This window comes from Apus apus, chromosome 3 (genome assembly GCF_020740795.1).
Source record: "Apus apus isolate bApuApu2 chromosome 3, bApuApu2.pri.cur, whole genome shotgun sequence".
Classification (NCBI taxonomy): domain Eukaryota; kingdom Metazoa; phylum Chordata; class Aves; order Apodiformes; family Apodidae; genus Apus; species Apus apus.
The window spans coordinates 68087522-68098714 of NC_067284.1; the positions used below are offsets into that span (position 1 = coordinate 68087522).

At 44.1% G+C, this 11193-nt stretch overlaps 1 protein-coding gene across 1 annotated transcript; it reads left to right on the forward strand.

Annotated features, from left to right (window-relative positions):
- The first annotated feature begins 381 nt into the window (after positions 1-381).
- On the forward strand, positions 382-9204 carry SLC30A1 (solute carrier family 30 member 1). The gene is made up of 2 exons (XM_051614963.1): positions 382-1297; positions 4789-9204. The coding sequence occupies exons 1-2, from the start codon at positions 667-669 to the stop codon at positions 5697-5699; spliced, it is 1542 nt and encodes a 513-aa protein (XP_051470923.1). The 5' UTR covers positions 382-666; the 3' UTR covers positions 5700-9204.
- The last annotated feature ends 1989 nt before the right edge of the window (positions 9205-11193 follow it).

An 11193-nucleotide genomic window follows, 5' to 3' on the forward strand; every position in this document is an offset into this window, starting at 1 on the left:
CCGCCCCGCCCCGCGCGCGCCGGGCCGGGGCCGTGTGAAGCGCACCTTTTGCACGAGTCCCGCTCGCCGGGGGGCGGGGCTCGGCCGGGGAGGGGGGTGGGGGGGGAAGCCGCCGGATCAGCCAATCCTGAGCTGCCGCTCCCGGAACGTCACACGTGGCCCCGCCCCCATCCCCCGGCCCGTCCCGGCGGGGCAGGGCGGCCGCGGCCAATGGGCGGGGCCTGGGGGGGCGGGGCCGCCTGTCGCGAGGGGGCGCCGGCCAATGGCGAGCGAGGCGGGGGGCGGGGCGGGAGGTAACGGCCGGGCGGGGGGGGGCCCGGCGGCCAATGGGGGGCGGGTAGGGGGGCGTGGCCGTGCCGGCTCGGGTTCCGTGTGGAAAGAGTCAGGGGGCTCGGGTGCAAAGTTTGCTCGCCTGGTGCCTGCCGAGGGAGCGGCGCTGCCCGGGCCGCCCGCGCCGCGAAGGGGCCGCGCTCCGCTCGCCGCCGGGGCTCCGCTCGCCGCCGGGGCTCCGCTCGCCGCCGGGGCTCCGCCGCGCCCGCGGGCTGCGCGTCACGCCAACCGCCGGCCGCTCTCCTCACGCCTCCGCCGGGCCGGGCCGGCAGCCGCCGCCGTTGCTGCCGTTGGTGCCGCCGCCGCCACCGCCGCCGCTGCTGCCGCCCCGGCGCGATGTGCGGCGGGATGGCGGCGAAGGGGCCGGGCGAGCCGCGCTGGTGGCAGAACCGGCGGGCGCGGCTGCTGTGCATGCTGGCGCTCACCTTCCTCTTCTTCGTGCTGGAGGTGGTGGTCAGCCGGATCACGGCGTCGCTGGCCATGCTCTCCGACTCCTTCCACATGCTCTCCGATGTCATGGCCCTGGTGGTGGCGTTGGTGGCCGTGCGCTTCGCCCAGCGCACCCGCGCCACCAAGAAGAACACCTTCGGGTGGGTGCGGGCGGAGGTGATGGGCGCCCTCGTCAACGCCGTCTTCCTCACCGCCCTCTGCTTCACCATCCTGCTGGAGGCCATCGAGCGCTTCACGGAGCCCCATGAGATCCAGCAGCCGCTGGTGGTCATCGCCGTGGGAGTGGCGGGGCTTATCGTCAACCTGCTGGGGCTCTGCCTCTTCAACCACCACGGCCTCGGGGGCCACGGCCATTCCCACGGGCACGGGCACTCGCACGGTGGCAGGCATCACCCCCGCGGTGGCCCCAAGCCCGAGCAGCCCCCCGGGGATGGGGAGGCTGCGCTGCACCGGGAGGAGACCAGCACCTTGGTGGAGAACTGCAGCAGCTCCAACGGAGTCAGCCAGGAGAAGCTAAGTAAGTCTTGCAGTGCCTCTGTCCCATCGCAGCGTAGAGGTGTCAGAAAAGCGAGAGGTCCCTTCCCTGAGGAGGGTGGTCCCGCCTGGAGCAAGCTTCATGAGGACCACCCATCCTTCCTCCTCCGGAAGAGGCAAGAAACTTTCTTAGCAGTGTTCTTGAGCAACAGTCCGTTGCACCTCTACCTTGCACCTTTCTTTCAAGTGCTAAAAGGTGTGCCGTGAGTTGTGCCTTTGTTTTGCAGGCAGGTCAGAGCGTGAAAGAGTCTTAGGGTAAAGCAGTTTGGCTTGGAAGAAGTTGGTGCTGGTAGAGAAGGCACATGACAAGTGGTTTTTGCCTGGCGACACAAGCTGTCAGAAGACATTGCCCTGATGCCTTCTGAACTGGCCGCACATCAAATAGAGCACAGCACAACACTTTGGGCCTGACAGCTGGGTCTCTCCCCTGGGTTGGTTTTTTGCTACCTGAGAAGCTAATCTCAATCCGGACATAACATACCGAAGTATATTCCATTGCAGTAATGATGTACTTCTTCGTGACTTCTGTATCAATACGGAGAAGTCTTGGAAATTACCAGTGGGAGCTGTGCAAGTCATGCAATAGGCACTGAATATGGAGCTCACCAGTGTCGGGGTACATGGGAGGTTTCTTTCAATTATTTTTTCATTGGCTTTCTAAAGCAGGCCCCTTCCCACTCACTTGCACATAGAGATAAATTTAAAGTCTCCCCTTCCCAGTTGTGATCAAGCTGTCTGTTTTGTGGGAGGGAATTTCTCGGGTTGTTTTTTTCACAGATCCAGAAGCCTAGATACTTTGAAGTCACTTGGCCGAAGCCACGTACTGTGTGCTGGCAGAGTGAAAAGTGCCTAATTGTCCTTTCTCCACGTATCATGTGGCATCCCTGTTAACCAGGAGGAAGGGGTTTCAGTCTGCAGAACCCATGGCTCTGCTTTGTATTCGGGGTGACAGCAGGAGACAACTGTTCTCGCTTAAATTGAGCATCAATTGAGCAGAGTGACCTTTGCTACAGTTTTGCTTTTTCTGTGGTCTTAGGTTTCAATTCATGTTGGAGAAACTTAGCAGTTTCTCTTTCTCCCATGTGTTTTGATTCCATGTTGGTTTTAAAAAGACAGGTTGTGCAAGAGGATAGGAAAGTGCCTCTGAATATAGTACACCATTTTCTTGACCACATAATAAGCTTTTAATGTTGGTTTAGATGCAACAAAGGTATCCTAATAATTAGTTTTAAACAATGTAAAATTCCCGTAACCATTGAGCAGATAGATATCTTGGCTTGTGAATTGTGCTTGCATGGTGAAACAAGGTGAAGAGTGCTTTTAGCCAAGTTTTGAACTTGTTCTAAGCTAAAAAATTTAATTTATAGCATGGATTAAAATGCATGCTATTTTGAGTTAACTTGTTTGGAATTTTTCACGGATGTCCTTCTGGCAATAACAAATAATTTGTTGTGGGTATTTAGGTGGTAATGGGGCATAATTTTGGTCACAGTGGAACTTTGAAATAAGTTTGTATTTCCTTCTGTGCCCTGCCATGATTATGTAATGGATGGAGTTATTCATAGTTTACCCATGCAAATGTTACAGGTAAAAGTGCTTGGAGAGTTGCCAGGAGCTGTAAGATGTGTAGGTGAGGAGTAGGGAAATGACTGAGAATGGTACTTCGCCTCCACTGGAATTACACAAAGGGGACCCTCATTTCCTAAAGTGCAAAGCTAGCAATAGCCTTAGGGGTAGCCCTGCACAAGTATCTTTGGGCATATACTTCACATAAAGTAATCAGTTTATAGTTAGATTTAAATGAGCGTATCTCAAATGGGCATGTTTTTATGTTTTGCCATTTAAAAAAAAAATATTCTTAGGAACTTTTTTGGAACCATGTTTCCTGTTAACCACCCTGATAGATAGGTCTACTGATTTTTCAAATCCTCTCTTCTCTGAGTACTTGGTACGCAACACTCTTAGAAAAGTTCCTCTTTCCTTGCTTTTGGTGTGGATCTTGAGGTCTGAACTCTGTAACCTGAGATATTTTCTTCTCATTGATTGATTTCTCTGGAAAGTTACACATCCCATACTCTAGAACTCCTAGAAGCTGTGTGGAAAATGTAGCTGGAGCTTTAGGACATGAGTGTGATTCACGAGGTTATGAGCCTGGGGCTTGGAACTGACCTGCTGAGCTGCCTTCAGAGGAGACCCCACCCCCTCTTCAGAGGGAAAAGAACTTGTAGACACTTTATGGTTACAGAACCACAGCCATGAGAGCAGAGTGGCAGAAGCTGCGGGTCATACTAACATGTTAATGTTTACAAAGCTCTGAACTGAATAACCACAGAAGCAGCAAGATCTCCTTGTTTCAGTTTATCAGGCCAGTGGCCAGTGCGTTACCTTTCTTTAACACTGGAAGTTTTCTGTCCAAAGAACTCTTGAAGAAAAATAGGTTAATCATGTGAAATACTTTCAGTTTTGAACAATAAAGAATGCTTTTCTTTCAAAAAAACATACTTTGTAATTATCTGTGCATTTATTCTTACACAGCTAGTTATATTTCGGTAATATCACAGGCAGCTCTGATAAAGGAGGGCACTAAAATGTTGATTTATGCATTGCATGGTTCATGACTTATGGCTTTGGGCATCAGTGGGTGTATTTCACTCAACAGCTGTATGTCACTTAAAAAAAAAAAGTACTAAGAAGACTAGTTTATGTATTCTGAAGTAAAAAATAACGCTAGTTCATAGCCTTTGAAAGCTTCGGTGATAACTTACACTGTCCTGTAGTCAATGCGGCTGATAAATTCTGCATTTTAGACCTCAAAACTCAGCTCATTGTATCTCACAGTTCTTCTGGCTTCATGCAGCATCTCAGAAAAACTTCCTTTTCCTTGAATTCAGAAGTCTGTTGGAAATTAACTACTAAGCCTGAGAAGAAGTTTCTATAAAGCAGTACCCTTACAACTTTTTAGTTTCTGGCCTCATAAATTGTAATATAAAACAACAATGCAGTCCTATGGTTTAAGAGAGATTTTAGCAATGTGATTAGCCTTCTGTTTTTTCAGAAGAGGGAACAAATGTAAGTTACATAGCTACTTAATGAGCTTTTTATATGTGCTCCATAATTCTTCATTTTGTTTAAGGAATGAGCAATGAGTAGTCAAATGGTTGAACAGCTGGGAAATGTGAAAGCAGTTTTTCTGTAGAATAAATAAAAATGCGGTCATCTTCGTACTTTGTCACTCTACACCTTTAAGCTCCATGTAGAAACAATTACCTTCTAGAGTGTGTAGATCACTTATTGGGACAACTGAGTATTTCTCAGCCAGAGAAAATGTTGCTGAATGTTATGGGTAGAGTTGCTTGCTTTTGAGTTTTGTACTCAATGAGGGAAGCTCAATGGTTGGTTAGTTATTTTATATGACATTATTGTAATGTGCAGTATTATAGCATATGCCTAATCATTGTACTGTTTTCTTGTCAGGTGATACAAAAGACGACATGGCTGACCTACAAGTGAATGGGAATGCTGGTCATTATCCTCTGGATGTAGAGGAGGCAGAAGAAGACTCCAGCGCGCAGCTCAACATGCGTGGAGTTTTTCTGCATGTTTTTGGTGATGCCTTAGGTTCAGTAATTGTGGTAGTGAATGCCTTGCTCTTTTATGGGTTGTGGAATCCATGCCTCAACGATAGGCCCTGCTTTAATCCATGTGTCCATAACCATTGCATGGAAAATGCTACTTTATCCCAAGCACTTGGCAGAGCAAACATGTCTGAGCAAGAGAGCATTACGGTGGCTGGTCCGTGCTGGTTGCTGTACTTAGATCCCATCCTTTGCTTGATCATGGTCTGTATACTTCTTTACACAACTTACCCATTACTTAGGGAGTCAGCCCTTATACTTCTACAGACTGTTCCCAAGCAAATAGATGTTCATTCTTTGAACTCAAAATTGCGCACCCTTGAAGGAGTTGAAGCGATCCATGAGTTACACATTTGGCAGCTGGCAGGCAGTAGGATCATTGGCACTGCTCACATAAAGTGTCCTGACCCTTCCACATACATGATGGTGGCAAAGCGAATAAAAGAGATCTTTCATGACGAAGGGATTCATGCAACTACCATTCAGCCCGAGTTCGCCAGCGTTGGCTCTGAATCGGGGAGAGGGAAATGCGAGTTTCCTTGCAGGACTCAGTGTGCTTTGAAGCAGTGTTGCGGAACAGGAGAAGATAGTACTGCAAAGAAGACAGAAAAATCTTCGTCATTTAGTATTTCTTGTTCAGAAGTTGTCATTGAATTTCCGAAAACTAGGAGGACTAAGTCGGAGAGCATCCCTTCAGTCAAGCTAGAGGCAAACACCGACCAAAACGAGCAGTTTGAATCATCTTTGTAACTCCTCGAATGGTGCTACCTGCGTTTTGATAACTTTGACAACAGCTGTGTTGCAAGAGGAAGAGACAGACGTTTCAGATGCAATTTTGCCAAGTAGTGTAATTGCTGAGGCCCTTGTTGTTGTCATATTGCTACATCTAGATGCTTGTTTTAAAGAATGGTGTCACTGTCATGATACAATGTGTTTGTGTTGACTTTGTTCTGACAGACAGAAAGTGCACCAATGCTGTAACAACTTGAGAAAACCAGTTTCAGCATTTCAGCAGAGACACTGCTGCTGCTGTCCTTTGAATGAAAATATTTTTTCCAGTGAAAAGGTATTTGAGGGACAAGCATGTAGAAACTCAAATTACATTACAGATTTCTCTTACCTGCTCTTTCCTTTGATATTTGATTTGTAGATATTTTAATATATTGTTTATTTAGAAGCCCTAAGGAAACCAAAGTTCATAGAATGTTTTTAAAGATAGAACTACTTAAAACTGGAAACCACTTGGCAATTTCACGTTTTTCTTAAAACTATATAGTAATAAATGTGAATGCTTTTCTAATTATTTTCTCGTATAGCGCATCTTAAAGAGAACACAACATGATTGTTAGAAACTGTCCCCCCTTTTTCTGGTAAGGTAGTGAGGTAATTAAAATCAACTGCTTGTGAAAACATCAGATGTGAAAGGGTTTTTTTTATTTCTATCAGAATGGAAGTTCAAGCTCTTCTGTATAGTGCTTTGTGATCAAGACGTGAGACTGACCGATAAAGTAACGCATACCTTCATATTTTACGGATTTTTCTGTTTTTTCTTCTGTATTTCCAAGTTGTGTCTGGTCACAAAAGTCTTCAAAGTTTAAAGAATCCTTAACTCACAGTTCTATGAATGAAGAGCTGGAGCTTCACTTTCAACTCCTGCTCAGTTTAACAAGATAAATGAATTAGTTATGTCAATAAGTGCTCTGTCGGGGAAAGCCTGCCAAACACTGACAGTATAATTCATACTTCTTAAGCATAGACAGTAGCCTCCGTGGTGCATTTTGCTTGTGGTTTACTGTGCCTGCAACCACTTGCTGTGACTGCAGTCCTGTTTCCCACCGTGTCCTCAGGAGCCTTCCACTGACTTCTGAGGAAGTGGAGCAAGGAGTAGGATTTCGTTCACTGTATTTCACACTTGTAAGATATTTATATGTCTCACAATTTCACTTATTAAGTGTTGGAGTCTATGATTTAGAATGTTAGCTCAGTTAATTGACAACTGGCTCTAAAGAAGCTGTTACAGTATGCTGCCAACTTGCACCTTAACAAAGGAGACTGGTCTATGGACTCTGAATTTGGCAGAGACTAGGTGAGAGTTGAAGATAACATGTACAAGAAATCTGACTGAAAACCCTGACCCTTTCAATCCACCCTCAAGTTACATATGGGAAGTAACATCTTGTGATTTAATTGACTGCTCCTGTGCTAAAAACTGGAAAGCAACTCAAATCTTCCAAATGTTTGCTCTGTGACTCTGGACATGATAAACACTCTGCCTCAGTTTCCCTGTCTTAAAATAGGGATAATACCTACCTCACAGGGGTGTTGTGAGGCTTAACTCTTGCATGAAGAGCTCTGAGGTCTGTTACTGGAAGGTGCTAGAAGGAGTGTAAGATACTAAATGACACAGTATTTACTCCTTCTACAAACGTATTGCAGTACTTAGGCATAGCAGAGGGAAATGAGGATAGTTTTGGCCTTATGAAATTCTTTGATGCCGTGGTTTTCAGGTTTTTAACAGTATTTAAAATGTAGATTTTTTTAAGAAGAATGTTTTGTTGGTGAAGGCAACATAGCTTTGCCTCCAGATACAGAACACCTCCCTAGTTTGCATTTCTAAAACGTGTCTATTAATGATAATTGCACCTAAGTAGTTTAAAATAGTCTGCTGCTTGTCAGACCTGGATTGGCCCAGGTCGAGTGAGTGGTCTTACCCAGCCTCTCAGTAGAGAATTGCAGTCAACTCTCGATTATCCAGGGGTGGATTACCAGTGTTGTGTGTTAACCAAGCAGTCTACGTAGGGCCAGACTAGCTCTGTAGTGTGTGCCAGTGCCTTGGCCAATGCTGTGTGCCAAAGCACTAGAGAAGTAGAGGAGCTCAGTCAGTTTTGCACAAGCCCACTCTCACAGGGTTTGTTAGCTTGGGTGCAGTGCAGCACCCAGCAGTTACTTTGCCTCTTGACTGCTCAGATGCATCCACAGGAGCTGCTGTGTGTGGATGGGTCTGTTCATCTTCGCGCTACCTTGGGGATGTTGGTGCTGTTGCAGCCATCAGCGTCACTCACCTTTTTCTGTGTTTATGCTTGTTGTATAGTTTCATACACTAACTTAAATATGTTAATATAGTATTTATATATGTTTTTGTTTTGTTTGAATTATCTTAACTCTTTCTTCTGTTACCTGTATATGATCTAGAGTTGACTGTTAAATGAGATCTTGTATGAAACTACGTTTGCAGAATATGCTGCCATTGCTAGTATACAACAAAGTATTAACCAAGTAAATTTTGAAATGAACAAAGTACTATTTTTTTGGAAATGTGTATCCTTTTTATGGTAAACTTTCACTAAGTATTTTCCTCACTAGTTTAAAATTGGTCTTGGTCATTAGTATGAATTACTGAGGTGCTGCCATATATCACTAATGCGCCATAGAGCTACTGCTCTTTATTTTAACAAACAACAACAAAACCAACCCCAAACCATTAGCACTGAGAAGCCTGCCATAGTTCTCTCCTGTTGCTCTTACAAAAAGAGAGCAGCTCTTAAATCTTGACAGCTGCCACCATTGCCTAACAGTCTCAGTAAAAGCACCTGAGTACATGGAGTTGTAGTCACTAATGCCGTTGTAACTATTGAATCCTTTTGTGTGCCAGAAGTCATATTTTTCTATTTCTGTGTCCATTGCAGGCAATGGCTAGCTTAAATACAAAAAAGCTCTCCCCCACATTATTTTTATTATCAGGACAGGATGCAGATGTGACAATGATGACGATGGGGGCAGAAGGGGGAGTTGCGTGGCCTCTCTGTCATATGCCATGTTGCATGTGCAGCACCAGCTGGTGTTAACAAGGCTCTTGAGTCTCTTCAGCTCTCAACAGTAAATTCCATGAAATATATATATAGAGAGAGAGTCAGGTCAAGGTGGTGGTTGTACAGCAGCAGGGACACAATTTTTGTGTTTGTTCTGGCTGTATGAGAACTGACTGTAGCCTGCTAGCTTGCAATATAGCTTGATTTTTTTTTTTTTTGTCTGTGGTTACACAGGCCTGTTTTTTTCTGAAGATCACCATTCCAGAATACTGGGAGCATTCAAAAACACTTCACAGTCTCTTTTTTTTTTTTTTGCCACAACGCATGAAACTCGTGAATCTCATGTAAGTGAACACTGCAGTGATGGGGAGCTAATTGTATTGTGTATCACATTCCTGAATTTTTAAAATAAAAAAATATGGAACTTTGATTTTAAGGATAAATAAGTTTGTATTTCAGTGTTTTTACTTCTGATTAAATATGTCAGAGATGCACCAAAGACTGGGTGAAGTATTTTACACTTAGTATGTCTCATCCAGAAACATGCTATTTTATAATCACTTCTTAGATTGTATCTGCAATTTAGGGTGCAGTGCAGAACTAATTCAGATACTCAGTGGGCCAGCCACAGTACCACGAGGGTTTTCCTTTTTAGCAGAATAAGTGGCTTCTGTGGAACCCCTTACAATTTTAGCTCGATTACTTTCAACATCCATTCTAGACTTTTGGTAATATCTGTTACTGCTGCATCATGGTATTCAGTATGGACAGACACATAGTTATGTAAAAGACAAAACTTGCCCCAACTTATTACTCCCCAAAAGTCATGGCAAGGGCCCAGTTCTGTGAATTTCTGTACTCATGAATAGTTTCATTGGGCTGACAAGTAATTACTTGTATGCACAGAATTACTTGCGGAGTGAGTCCAGAGCTTCTGCCAGTACAGCCTGGCTTTTGAAGAACAACTGGAATTACCTAGATTTGATGGGTGTATTAAATCAGGAGTACTGTGGTGTTTCTAAATTTGCTGCAGAAATACTGCAAGTTTGTTATAATCTTAATTCCAGGATTTACTTCTTTTCCCCGTTCTCAAAAAAAAAAAAAAGCAAAAAAGCAAAAAAAAGCCCACTGAGTGTCCTAAGACTTGTTACTGAGTTTAGCTAAACTTGACATTGTTGCTGTTTGCTCCTGAAATTGGGCCATCTGACTTTATTAAACACTGCCTAGTAGAGTTCGGGAAGGAGGGATAAAGATTCTTGCCATTCTCCTTCCCCTGCCCCCTGCTTTGACTGCACTTTTTAATCTCTTCAACTATGGAGAGACTTGGGGGCTGGGGGCAGAGGGGGTGAATTTTGTAACTAGATGTTCAGAGTTCCACACGGAGGGAATGGGAAATATAGCTAACTATATTTAAAAGTATATAAATATGCTCTGACTATTTTAGTTTCATAGCATAGCATCAGTTACACCCTTCTTAGATACGCGTGTAAGTTGTTCAGCACTGCAGTAACTTCAGCTTTTTCCTTCTCTGCTGGACAAAAGAGGTGGATGCGCCGTTTGCCTGACCTAAGCCAGTTTTGACAGTTTTCCAAATCAAACATAGCTTCACTGATAACAGGAGGCCTGATTATGACTTATGACCTTTGCTTTGTGTAGTTAGCTGCCTGTGAGGTATAGTACCATGTTTCAGCATGCTTACATTTTTTAAAATTTTTTTTTTTCATTCACCCTGTCACCTAAGTAGTTGACAATATTAAAAAATACTTTTTATCTATGTGTCTCCAAAAAGCACATGCGATTAATCTGGCTTCTTTTTTTTCATGTCCGGAATCCTGCTTCTGAGCAATGTTGAAATACAATTGGCATAGCTAGTGCTCGTCAATGATATTTCTTTTTGCTCTCTTTTTAAAGAAATACTAATGTTTTTGTTGGTTGGTTTGGGTTGGGTTTTTTATTTGTTTGTTTGTTTTTTTGGGGTTTTTATGGGTATTAAATTCCCAAGAAAATAAATGGACCTCTTGAATGTTACTTTTACTTGGGATTTCTTTCACAGGTCAGTTCCTAGGACGACATTTGCCTAGTAGAAATGCACTTTCACCATCTCCCAGAACCTCAGAAACAAGTACAAAGAGCGCAAGTAGAAAGGGGAGGTTAATAAACAGGTTGTAAATGGATGGCCTCCAACTGTCTGGACGCCAGGTGCAAGTAAAAGTATAGTTGCTCAGTTCTAGTATCATGTGAAGAGTTAATTATGCAAAATGCAGGGTTTTTTTTTCCTAAGAAAAGCAGCCTTTGAAAAGAATAAAAAAGAAAATTTTCCTGTCAGTTGGCTGTGGTTAAATATCTAACATACAGGTCAATAAGATATGCTTCCTAATAGACATCTGTACTGCTTTGTTTGATGTCAGAGGCTTTGGAAGATAGCTACTTCAGAG